The sequence below is a fragment of the Temnothorax nylanderi genome, unplaced genomic scaffold (assembly GCF_030848795.1).
Source record: "Temnothorax nylanderi isolate EJ_2023f unplaced genomic scaffold, tnyl_v1.0 TNYL_tig1331_pilon, whole genome shotgun sequence".
Taxonomy (NCBI): Eukaryota; Metazoa; Arthropoda; class Insecta; order Hymenoptera; family Formicidae; genus Temnothorax; species Temnothorax nylanderi.
In genome coordinates this window covers 5,251-19,324 of record NW_027250393.1, presented here as the reverse complement: position 1 = coordinate 19,324, position 14,074 = coordinate 5,251, and the positions used below count along the sequence as shown (strand labels likewise).

Sequence of the window (14,074 nt, the reverse complement as noted above, 5' to 3'; positions counted from 1 at the left end):
CCGGAGCAATCCATACTGTCATAGAAGCACTTAATCAAATCACGCAATATTGGATAAAATTCCTCAACAGAACATTTAGATATTGAACTCGTTATAAGCAACAGTATTTTATATAATACTTATTATAAGTAAATATTTCATTACGGTAACAAAGGATATCCGGAATCACACTTGGGTTATACCGGTGTAAATACAGATTTGATACGAATATAGTACTTGGTAAGCGTACCAAACGGTCGGTGTAAAGTAGGTTATTGTCCGGAGCCATCCATACTGTCATAGAAGCACTTAATCAAATCACGCAATATTGGATAAAATTCCTCAACAGAACATTTAGATATTGAACTCGTTATAAGCAACAGTATTTTATATACTTATTATAAGTAAATATTTCATTACGGTAACAAAGGATATCCGGAATCACACTTGAGTTATACCGGTGTAAATACAGATTTGATACGAATATAGTACTTGGTAAGTGTACCAAACGGTCGGTGTAAAGTAGGTTATTGTCCGGAGCAATCCATACTGTCATAGAAGCACTTAATCAAATCACGCAATATTGGATAAAATTCCTCAACAGAACATTTAGATATTGAACTCGTTATAAGCAACAGTACAATATTTTATATAATACTTATTATAAGTAAATATTTCATATAGATTAATATAATTTTTGTTATTACAGGTTTTGAATTCATTATAGATTTCCGGGCGTAATAGGTGCCATCAACGGTACTCACGTAGCAATTTGGCCTCCAAACAAGGAACGGGAGCATTTATATATCAATCGCAAACTATATCATTCGTTAAATGTTTTGATAGTAAGTATTATATAAGATAAATAATAAGTATTATATAAAAATTATTATTACAAAACAATTATTTCTGAATCTTTTTAAGGTCAGTGATTTCAATGGAAAGATACTATTTGTAAATAGTGGTCATGGGGGGAGGAAGAACCCACAATGCACGTGTCTGGAATGCTTCAATTCTTTCGCGTCACTTAAAACAGCAATTTCAGAATGGACGAACAAATGCTTGGTTATTAGGTATATTACATTAATATTATTATTAATATTAGTAATATTATATGATATACATACTACGTTTACGCGAGCGTTACTTCTGTAGTAACTTACGATAATTCACTCGTTTACGCGCGGAGTAAATTATCGTAAGTTACTACAAATCCCGTTTATGCGAAGGAATTATCGTAAATTACTACAGAAGTAACGCTCGCGTAAACATAGTAACAGATAGAAGTGTTATATCGTTGATATATGCATAGCATGATCTTAATATTATAAGTAATTCCGGATATCCTTGTTACCGTACTTATTGACACCAAAACTAAGACAACCAGAAGGATCGCCTTCGGTTCGTTACAATAATGCTCATGTAAGAGCTCGGTCATGTATAGAACGAGCTATTGGGATGTTAAAGGGACGATGGAGGTGTCTAAGAAAGAAGAGAGCATTGCATTATTCACCAGAATTTTCAGGTAAGATTCATATACCAATTGCATCTTGTAAATACTAATGTAATATACCAATAGTAATATTAATTTTATAATGTTATAAACAATTTCAGCTCTCATTGTTAATGCTTGCTGCGTTGTTCAAAACATAGCAAAATTTTACAACATACCGCAGCCTGAGATATATTGCGACGAATTGGACATACAGGAAAGAAATATGGGATTGAACGATATAAGAAATCAAGAGACACGGTAGTGTCTCGTGCCAAGTACACGCGGAGCGAGACCGACCGTGACTCTTTTACGCGACGCGACGGGTTGCGAGTACCCGAGATGTTGAGATCTCGATAACGAGTGAACGGATCAAATTCTAAGTAGGCTTGATCGATAGTTTGGGGTCGAAAAGGGGGGGTATCTCTTATAATATTTTCCGCTACGAGCCCTACGAGCGGAGATATTGCGACGAAAAGTCCAAATGTGTGAAAATTTATTTAAGATACTCCTCCTCCTCCTAACGCCGACGTCTTATGACATATATATAATCAGAAATGTCACTTTCACTTTTTCGACGCTGGTAGCGCAGGTATCGCCAGTTTCGATATCGCGCGCGTATTTCGATCGATCTAGTAGGTAAATTAAATTAGGTCGATAGACTTATCGGTCAGGAGGAAGATTTCTATTTAGGTAAATTAGGTATATATATAATACATATTGAGTCAATTGCTTCATGTTTATCTGGAGAGATTTCGTATCCTTACATTGTATTACCACCGCTGCCGGAAAAGAAGGTTCTCTCCGCTGGGCAGAAAGTGCCGCTAGGGAATTTTTAAGTCGATTCTTATGAATCAAGCTTGAATTCGATGTCTAGGTATCCTAGGTTGCCGATGACGAGGTCCAGATAGTGCGCTTCATAGTTTTCGGTGTCCAGGTGTAATAATACGTTGAATTCGATGTCTACGTGTCCCAGGTTGCCGATGACGAGGTCCACATAGTGCGCTCCGTAGTATTCGGTGTTTACGTGTATTAATACTTTGAATTTGATGTCCACGTGTCCCAGGTTGCCGATTGCGGGATACAGATAGTGCGTTTCATAGTTTTCGGTGTCCAGGTGTAATCGTACGTTGAATTCGATGTCTAGGTGTTCCAGGTTGCCGATGACGAGGTCCACATAGTGCGCTCCGTAGTTTTCGGTGTCTACGTGTATTAATACCTTGAATTCGATGTCCACGTGTCCCAGGTTGCCGATGACGGGATCCAGATAGTGCGTTTCATAGTTTTCGGTGTCCAGGTATAATTGTACGTTGAATTCGATGTCTAGGTGTCCCAGGTTGCCGATGACGAGGTCCACATAGTGCGCTTCGTAGTTTTTGGTGTCCAGGTGTAATAATACGTTGAATGCGATGTCTAGGTGTCCCAGGTTGCCGATGACGATGTCTAGATAGTGAGCTCCGTAGTTTTCGGTGTCTACGTGTATTAATACCTTGAATTCGATGTCCACGTGTCCCAGGTTGCCGATGACGGGATCCAGATAGTGCGTTTCATAGTTTTCGGTGTCCAGGTATAATTGTACGTTGAATTCGATGTCTAGGTGTCCCAGGTTGCCGATGACGAGGTCCACATAGTGCGCTTCGTAGTTTTTGGTGTCCAGGTGTAATAATACGTTGAATGCGATGTCTAGGTGTCCCAGGTTGCCGATGACGATGTCTAGATAGTGAGCTCCGTAGTTTTCGGTGTCTACGTGTATTAATACCTTAAATTCGATGTCTAGGTGTCCCAGGTTGCCGATGACGAGGTCCACATAGTGCGCTCCGTAGTTTTCGGTGTCTACGTGTATTAATACCTTGAAATTGATGTCTAGGTGTCCCAGGTTGCTGATGACGAGGTCCAGATAGTGCGCTCCGTAGTTTTCGGTGTCTACGTGTATTAATACCTTGAAATTGATGTCTACGTGTCCCAGGTTGCCGATGACGAGGTTCACATAGTGCGCTTTGTAGTTTTTGGTGTCTAGGTGTATTAATAACTTTAAATCTGAATGTAGGACACGTAGATATCGAATTCGAGGTATTAATACACGTAGACACCGAAAACTACGGAGCGCACTATGTGGACCTCGTCATCGGCAACGTGGGACACCTAGACATCGAATTCAACGTATTATTACACCTGGACACCGAAACTATGGAGCGCACTATCTGGAACCCGTCATCGGCAACCTGGAACACGTGGACATCGAATTCAAGGTATTAATACACCTGGACACCGAAAACTATGGAGCGCACTATGTGGACCTCGTTATCGGCAACCTGGGACACCTAGACATCAAATTCAAGCTTGATTCATAAGAATCGACTTAAAAATTCCCTAGCGGCAGAATTAAAATTATGTCATGACATAATAAAAATCCGCTGAATTAAAATTATGTCTAGACATAATAAAAATTGGACGAATAATAGTAACCTTTCGAAAGTAGAGGTTTTAAGCTTGAAATTTAAATTTTATTCATTTTTAACAAAGTTACCGCTGTTCGAATTTTGCCTATTTTTAAAGATAAATTTAGTGTTCCTTCAATTTTTGTGAGAAATGTATAATTTACTTTTACTTAAATATTATTAATTTTTATGTATTTGTTGTTATTGCTAATTTTGTGAATAATTAAAAAATAAAAAATAAAAATGTTTTGCAGATCCTTGCTTAACACTACAAAATAGGTGATATCAGTACAAAATTACCTTTTCAAAAAAGGTAAAAAAAGTGCCAAGTACACGCAATGTATTTTGTAAATTCAATCGAAAAATTATCTCACAAAATTGTCTCACAAAAAATTGTCTCACAAAATTATTAAATTACAAAATTGTTATTTTATTCAATCCAAGTGATATCTACCTCGAAAAAACCTAAATAACAAGTGGTATCTATTTAAAAAAAAAATACGTGAAATCTTTTAATACTGCGCCAATTACAAAGAGAGAATATATATATATATATATATATATATATATATATATATATATACCTTAACAAAATTATTATTATATCACGAAATTGCGTTACCAAACTCAATCCAAGTGATATATACCTTAACAAAATTATATCACAAAATTGTTTTACCTAACTCAACCTAAGTGATTGTTATTTCAAAAAAATATATGAAATCTTTAAATTACGCCAACTACAAAGAGAATATATATATTGCTTTGAAAAATAATTGTAGTGCAACTACTCTTAAAAAATAAAACAAAATTGTGTTACCTAACTCAACCCAAGTGGTATGTATCTTTGTATTCCTGAGGATCTTTCTATCAACCCAAGTGGTAGTAGTTTTAATTCTCCTCGATAAAATTATAATATTACAAAGAATCATTTAATCATTTTAATCACAAAGAATTAAAGAGGTAACATTATAAAATAAAAATATTTAATTAAAATAAAATAAATAAATTTTTCTTGTAAAAAACTTGGCGCTGCTTTTTTAAAGTCTATCCAGACAAATTTGCATCGCGCATAAACATAAGCGTAAGAAATTGATTGGTTCATATATGTGCAAAAGGAAATAGACCAATCCATCTCTTTATGCATATGCTTATGCACCTATGCAAGTTTGTCTAGATTAATCTTAAAAAAGCAGCGCCAAGTTTTTTACAAGAAAAATTTATTTATTTTATTTAATTAAATATTTTTATTTTATAATGTTACCTCTTTAATTCTTTGTGATTAAAATGATTAAATGATTCTTTGTAATATTATAATTTTATCAAGGAGAATTAAAACTACTACCACTTGGGTTGATAGAAAGATCCTCAGGAATACAAAGATACATACCACTTGGGTTGAGTTAGGTAACACAATTTTGTTTTATTTTTTAAGAGTAGTTGCACTACAATTATTTTTCAAAGCAATATATATATTCTCTTTGTAGTTGGCGTAATTTAAAGATTTCATATATTTTTTTGAATAACATATCACTTAGGTTGAGTTAGGTAAAACAATTTTGTGATATAATTTTGTTAAGGTATATATCACTTGGATTGAGTTTGGTAACGCAATTTCGTGATATAATAATAATTTTGTTAAGGTATATATATATATATATATATATATATATATATATCTCTCTTTGTAATTGGCGCAGTATTAAAAGATTTCACGTATTTTTTTTAAATAGATACCACTTGTTATTTAGGTTTTTTCGAGGTAGATATCACTTGGATTGAATAAAATAACAATTTTGTAATTTAATAATTTTGTGAGACAATTTTGTGAGACAATTTTGTGAGATAATTTTTCGATTGAATTTACAAAATACATTGCGTGTACTTGGCACTTTTTTTACCTTTTTGAAAAAGGTAATTTTGTACTGATAATGTAAACGCAACGAAATACGAGAACGTGTAATTCAACAGTATTATATATGTATATTCATGGCATTTTTTGCCAAATCTCTAGACTTATCAAAAAATCAACCAACTAGCAGGTGAAACAGGAGCTTGAATAGAATACATAATGTATGTATGTAAACTTTTCTTGTATTCGATATGATTTAGTAAATACAGCGCGGACTCTGTTTCCCGAAAAGATAGTCCCAGCACCCACCAGCGTAGCCGGTGCGGACTCTATCTTTAAAAGGAAACAGTCCCAGCACCCACCGGTGCTTTACTGAACCATTGCAAATACAAGAAAAATGTATATTCATACATTATGTTTTCTGCTCAAGCTCCTGTTTCACCTGCTAGTTGGTTGATCTTTTGATAAGTCTAGAGATTTGGCAAAAAATGCTATAAATATACATATATAATACTGTTGAATGACACGTTCCCTTTTAAAGCTCGCAGAAAAATCATTTAAGAGATATTAATCTTGCACAAGAATGCGTTTATTTGCATATATGTCTAACTTACAATTTCTTACATTCTTGTACTTTGAGAGGGAATATGTTTGAAAGTAATGTTAGAAGTATAAGCAGATATAGACTCAAAACATAATTTGGCTTCTGATTCATACCAACGTCGTATTAGTCAAGACTTTTTGTCTTGTATGTGCCAATCATCATTGGCCTAGTTTATACCGACCGTTTGGTACGCGTACCAAGTACTATATCTGTATCAAATCCGTATTAAATCTTGGGTTATACCGGTGTAAATAGAGATTTGATACGAATTTGATACGAATATAGTACTTGGTAAGCGTACCAAACGGTCGGTGTAAACTAGGCCATTGTCCGGAGCAATCCATACTGTCATAGAAGCACTTAATCAAAACACGCAATATTGGATAAAATTCCCCAACAGAACATTTAGATATTGAACTCATTAAGCAACAGAACAATATTTTATATAATACTTATTATAAGTAAATATTTCATATAGATTAATAATTTTTATTGTTATTACAGGTTTTGAATTCATTGTAGATTTCCGGGCGTAATAGGTGCCATCAACGGTACTCACGTAGCAATTTGGCCTCCAAACAAGGAACGGGAGCATTTATATATCAATCGCAAACTATATCATTCGTTAAATGTTTTGATAGTAAGTATTATATAAGATAAATAATAAGTATTATATAAAAAATTATTATTACAAAAGAATTATTTTTGAATCTTTTCAAGATACTATTTGTAAATAGTGGTCATGGGGAGGAAGAACCCACGATGCACGTGTCTGGGACGCTCTAATTCTTTCGTGTCACTTAGAACAGCAATTTCAGAATGGACGAACAAATTCTTGGTTATTAGGTATATTACATTAATATTATTATTAAAATTAGAAATATTATATGATATACATACTACGTTTACGCGAGCGTTACTTCTGTAGTAACTTACGATAATTCACTCGTTTACGCGGAGTAAATTATCATAAGTTACTACAAAATCCCGTTTATGCGAAGGAATTATCGTAAGTTACGACAGAAGTAACGCTCGCGTAAACGTAGTAACAGATAGAAGTGTTATATCGTTGATATATGCATAGCATGATCTTAATATTATACGTGATTCCGGATATCCTTTGTTACCGTACTTATTGACACCAAAACTAAGACAACCTTCGGCTCGTTACACTAATGCTCATGTAACAGCTCGGTCATGTATAGAACGAGCTATTGGGATGTTAAAGGGACGATGGAGATGTCTAAGATAGGAGAGAGCATTGCATTATTCACCAGAATTTTCAGGTAAGATTCATATACCAATTGCATCTTGTAAATACTAATGTAATATACCAATAGGGACCAGGAGCCTTAAAAAAAGTAATCAATGCCACTTCGATACTACCGATGCTACTCAATTTGCAACTAGCCTGTCTGTAGACTTCCAGCTCACAAGAACGTGCCTCCGTCTTCTTCGTCCTCTTCTAATTATATGTTTGTGTAAGTGGAGTATGGATTCCTTTTGGATGTTGTAATCGGAAAGAGTTCTGCCGTCTTCCAGCTGCTTGCCAACAAAGATTAAACGCTGCTGAACCTGGGGAATTCCTTATCTATCCTGAATTATAGCTTTCACGTTTTCTGTGGTGTCAAAAGTTGCTTTCACGAAAAATTGAATTCTTCCTCGAAGACGCAGAACCATATAAAGCGTGAATTTCTTTTGAATGTTGTAATCGGAAAGAGTTCCATATTCCAGTTGCTTGCCAGCGAAAGTCAGACACTGTTGATCCGGAGAATTTCCTCTTTGTCCTAGATTAGGACAAATCATTTTCACTGCCAAAAAAAAATATAATTGTTAAGTACAAAATAAAAATAGTATTATATTAAGTAATAAATAAAAACAACAACAAGAACATAAAATTATACACTGTAGACTTTTTTCTGATCTTTTAAATATATGCATATCATTATAATAAAAATATAGAAGTTTTCATTACTTTGTTGGCGAAGATATAAATATATCCATTGCACGTCTCATTTGTCGTAACTCAGTCAGTGCAGATTGTTGCACTTCCAAACATTGCCTTTGAATACATAGTTCCTCTTTTTTTAATTGTATTTTTTCTTTTTGAAGATTAACCATTTCAACTGACATTGATTTAACTTCTGATTCTGAAATGTAAAATAAAAAAAAATTGAGTTGTATTAATATTTGTATATGCTATTTTATTTATTTAAGTATAACTACTTTCTGTTACAAACCTTTATTTAAAGCTGCATTGCTTGTACGTAGCTTTTTATGAAGTGGCAAATAATCTTTATAACATTGTGATTCTTGTGTCAGTATATCTCACAAAAATTGTCTCACAAAATTGTCTCACAAAAATTGTCTCACAAAATTATTAAATTACAAAATTGTTACTTTATTCAATCCAAGTGATATCTACCTCGAAACTCCCTACGTATTGAAGCAGATCTCCAAATAAAAGAACATGCTTTCCACCAAAGAAATCGTCATCCATGGTATCAAATATTTGACATAGTCGTAAATGTATATACATGAAAGTTAAATTAGATATCATTGACACTTCATCTATTATAATAAGACTAACATCTTTAAGATCTGCCCGTAAAACTTTCAAAACGTGATCAGATAATAGTGTATACTTAGGAGACTGATCACCATGTTCAACAGGTAACTGGTATTGCCTGTGATTTGTTAAAGCAGCGATATTAAACGCCGCTATACCAGTAGGTGCTGTTACAGCAGTATCCTTGTTGAGATTTTGTTTTATCCAGCATTTAATTGTTTTAATTAAGAAACTTTTACCAGTACCTCCTTCTCCGCTAACGTATAATAGTAATTGTTTAAATTGTTCATCATCCGGCGATATCGTTACAGCGTTGATCACTCTGTCAAATATTCTTCTTTGATCTGCGTTCATATTTGAAATCATTTCAGATACATCGATTTCCTGATCTAATTTGTCACCAAGATCCTTAAAATCTTGCATCGCTTCACCAGCCTCAATATTTTGAACACCTATTGGATTATCGGGATCATCTTGAGACTCATGCTGTTTTTCCAAATCATTTAAATATTGGTCAACTAATTGCTTCGCAGTTTCAAATGCTTTTTGCACTTCCTCTAATTTTTCATGATATTGCAATGCTTCCGTAAGATATAACTTTCCCTTGTGAAATGCTTCTGTATATGTATCACATCCATCTTTAAGATCTTCTATTTTCCGCCACGGTTTAAACATGAGCAGTAATGAAAAGAAATAATTTTCCGGCTGCGTATTGACATTATATTTATAGTGATTAATAAGACATCCACGCTGTCGCCGTTTTAGATAATAACCATTCTCCATCGTGTAGTATTCAATATTTTTACCTCGTGGTTTATTTTTCAAAATATCATACCACTGTACAAACTCATATAAAAACATAGATTCCAATTCTTTCGGTCTCCGTGGATAATGTTCATCTATTATAGATGGACAAAATATATTTGTAGAATCTCCGTCATGAGCTTCAATTTCCTTATAAGTTTTAACTTTTCTACGTCTTATCTGATTAACATCTAACCATTTTATAGTCGTTTTTGAATCAGTCCCCCATAAAGGAATACCACACATTCCATCACAGGCTTCAAGAGATCCACATTCCCTATTACTCGTGGCTCGCAAAGTAAAATTCCAAAGTTCTTGACGCAATGATTTCTTTTTCTTATTTTTACTATCAAGGACAGCATCAGATATTTCACATTTTCCTGGTTTATTTACGTACTTAGTAATATACCAAGTAAGCAACGTGGATGTTTCACTTACGTATTGTATATCGACATTTCCTTCTAATACCGTAAGAAGAACAGGATGATAATCATTTATATTGATCTCATTATGTTTTCGAGGAACATGATAAAGCCTACTTCTATGTTTCAATCGTTTCCTACCTGCTATCGAACTTATGACATCTTTCAAAATCAACTTTTCCGTGACAGGACGAGGAAACCCGAAACGACACACACGAATCGTTTTGCGTCCTACTTTTTTAGAACGAAGACAATAATCGTTATGTTTGTGTCGTTGATGCGTATTGACTCGCCTGTATAACAATGGTGAAATCTTTGGATCTGGCATTTCACAAGTTATGTGTTGCAAAATAAATTGAGAAACTTCTTCAACAGAAGATTTCCCGATAATTGGCGCACCTTCAATCCAAATTAATAAATGAAAATGTTGTATACCTCTACCTTGGTATTCTCGTCGCCAGAAGTAATGCGCTACTTTTCCGATCGGGTTATCTTTGGAACAAATAAAATCAAGGAATGCTTTAAATTTATTATCAAGAAACCTTGACGTTGACACGGGATCCTTAGCAACGAGTACACTAATGGGCGTCGAATCGTCAGGCCATCCATTTACTTCACGAAGATACGCAGCTAAGTCAGGCATCAGCCATTCAGCAGGACTCCATGTTACGAACCATGTCGCAGGTCCGTATTCTTGCGTCATACATCTTAAATTACTCCTTGGTATACGCCAGTATTGTTCCGTATTTCTTATAGTGGCGAATATTGTACTCAAGTCAGATTCTAATACATCTGTATGTAGTGCTTCTAAATATTCTGAAGCCGTATAACGCTTAGTTGTACATAGTTTGCTATAAATACCACGATTTATTTGACGAAAAGTGTATAGATTATACAGAAAAAATACGAATTGTATATTTAATCTGAATTGTGGATGTTTGGACATCAAACAACATTTATCAAATTCATGGTCGTGAAGTTTAACCCGTCTAGCTTGGTGTCGTCCATTAATACCAAGAGGAAATAAATCTGGAAAACACAATAGATCTAAAGATGCCTCACGATTGTCCAAGGGCAAATCGGCTATTTTTAACATTTGATATAAGGCGGTATCAGTTTTACATAATTTTTTTTCATATAAAGGATAAATAGTATATTGCTCGTAATAATCATCATTATTTTCCTCAAGAACCTGAGTTAACATTGCCTTACGCTCATTGTTTAAAGTAGCGTTTACATTGTTCTCTTGCGTTGGACTTTTTGAGCTCGATTCGCGTTTGTCATCCAAATCAGATTCAGTAGCATTTTCTGTCTCCTGTACTTCAAACTCTGGATCGAATAATAATGACGTTTGTAAATAAAACTCCTTACAAGTATTTGGCAATACAATATGAGAATATAAAGGATTATGTTCTTTTAACCACACTAAGGCGTCAAAAACCTTGTTAACGTCTACCATTTCTTCCCAAATCATTTTTGATTTTGTCGGAATACCTCTAACACGTATAAAGTACAATTCGTGATTGGTATTAATTGGATCAGTATCAGGACATATTTTATTCAATGTTTCTTGTAAAGGTAACGGTAAATGAAACGTTCTACCTTTTACTTTTTGTACCATTTGTCTGTGAGGCAATTTCTTGTTACTAACAGGTTTCATTGTAACGACAGTTTGAAAAGCTTTAGCTCTTTGTATGAGAATTTTTTCAAACTGGTTAAGACATGATATTACTTCAGGTGGATCATGTACAATACGATCATTTAAAATGCAATACGCAGGTATTAATCCGTCACGGAATTTTTTTTCACAGTAATGACATATGTATTGCTGAGTAATATTATGTTTTTCTAAATGCGCCATTAAATCTCTCCAAATTGGAATATCTAGTCGTGCTTTAAGCTTATTAAATTCAGAGACACTTCTTCTATATAAAAGTCTCTCACATAATGCACAAACATATCGAGGTGTGTCCATGGAGCGTTTAGTAAAAGCCTTAAATGCGTTTTTAAAACGAGACATGATTTCATCTTCACTCAAAGTAGTACGATTCTGCTGATGTTTGTACATATATGCTTTTTGTTGTGCCGAAATTATAATTTCGTTTAACGTGTCTAAATCAACAGAAGTTAAAGCCTTCTCCAGATTTAACATTTTGTCGTATAAACTTGTCATTTGATAAATTAAACGTTTAATATATCTCACCATTGGAAAATGAGGTGATAATAATAAAACAGGAAGAAATAGAGCTTTGCAAAGAGTTGCATCAATGTAACAGGCATGTGTGTGACCCTTTCTATCAGAATTCTTTATCGTACATGTATGAATATCTGTTAACAATTGTGGTATTTTCTTTAAAGTACAGGTAAATATCGTTTTCAGGAATTTTTCATAACGATCGATTAGAATCTTCATCAACGGATCATCATAAATTTTACACAAAGCATTGCATAACCATGATTTTTTGACTCGTGCTTGTTGCAAAGGTAATACATTCGTAGTTTTACCTTTCTCGTTAATTACCAACAGTTGTGATGAAGTAATGTTACGATATGTGTCGATAAAATAATTTTCGGATGAATCTGTATGTCCCGATGTGCCACATAATGCACGTATTTTATCGTCATTTATAGAGCATTCAGCGGCAAGAGTCAAGCACACGTCTGATTTCTTTTTAAGTAAAGCTAATATTTTAGAGATCTTGCTGACAAAACTATCTCGAATACGCATACACCAACGTAAGATTCTTTCGGCTTCTAATCGTCTTTCAGTAGGATTTTTAATATTAAGTTTGTTTTCGATGTCTTCAATTGCCACAGGAATAAGAAATTGTATGTAATTTCGTGACCAAAACTTTGCATATTTTCTAGTAATATTTGTGGCAATATCGCGATTTTTGTTCGCAGGTACGTATTTAGAATTCTTCTCTCATAATATCGTTTATTATAAAGCGATTTACGATCAGAATATTTTCTTTGTCTATCTCGTTCTTGCTGAGGATGTATAAGATATCGTTTTCGCTTATTAAGACGAAGTAAATTGTCTTTACTCTCATAATATCGTTTATTATAAAGCGATTTACGATCAGAATATTTTCTTTGTCTATCTCGTTCTTGCTGAGGATGTATAAGATATCGTTTTCGCTTATTAAGACGAAGTAAATTGTCTTTACTCTCATAAAGCGATTTACGATCAGAATATTTTCTTTGTCTATCTCGTTCTTGCTGAGAATGTATAAGATATCGTTTTCGCTTATTAAGACGATTATTTGCTAAGTTGTCTTTATACTGACGTCGTTTTTTAGCACGATTGTCTTCTAAATTCTGATATCGACGCCGTTTTTTAGCACAATCATTTTCTGACGAGTCTTGTTCCTCTCGACAACGTTTCTTAGCGCGATTATTTCCAGTATTATTAACACAATTGTCTTCTAAATTCTGATATCGACGCCGTTTTTTAGCACAATCATTTTCTGACGAGTCTTGTTCCTCTCGACAACGTTTCTTAGCGCGATTATTTCCAGTATTACTAATGTTTTCACAGGAATCTTTCTGAGATAAATGTCTATTTATACGTAGAGCTGTCGCTTTAGCTTCTCTATCTCTTATTACTGCTAATGGAAGCACTGTCTGAGCATCACTTTGTGGATCTTGAGGAAAATGTTCAATTGTATTCGATTCGAAAATCTTCAACAAATGTGAACGCATTACTCTATGATCATATCTAACTTCGTCAGGTTTAATATTAAACAATAATGAAATCGCAAAAGCTATAGCAAAAACTCCGCAATCATTACAGTTTGGTTGATATTGCACGGTAGGAAATTCGACAGGTTGTTTCTCAAAGTCGTACGTTGGAAATAATTTTCTCAAGAATACCTCATGATGTTCGTGCAATTTTTTTTTATTTTGTGAAT

At 34.0% G+C, this 14,074-nt stretch overlaps 1 protein-coding gene and 1 pseudogene across 1 annotated transcript; one reads left to right on the top strand and one right to left on the bottom strand.

Moving 5' to 3' along the window:
• The first annotated feature begins 1,437 nt into the window (after window positions 1–1,437).
• On the top strand, window positions 1,438–7,644 carry LOC139787201 (putative nuclease HARBI1; annotated as a pseudogene).
• Window positions 7,645–8,452: 808 nt separating this feature from the next.
• Window positions 8,453–12,312, bottom strand: LOC139787200 (uncharacterized). The gene is made up of 2 exons (XM_071726284.1): window positions 8,956–12,312; window positions 8,453–8,515 (listed from the first exon to the last, which is right to left on the bottom strand). Exons 1-2 carry the CDS (start codon window positions 12,310–12,312, stop codon window positions 8,453–8,455), a joined length of 3,420 nt encoding a protein of 1,139 aa, XP_071582385.1.
• Window positions 12,313–14,074: the final 1,762 nt, after the last annotated feature.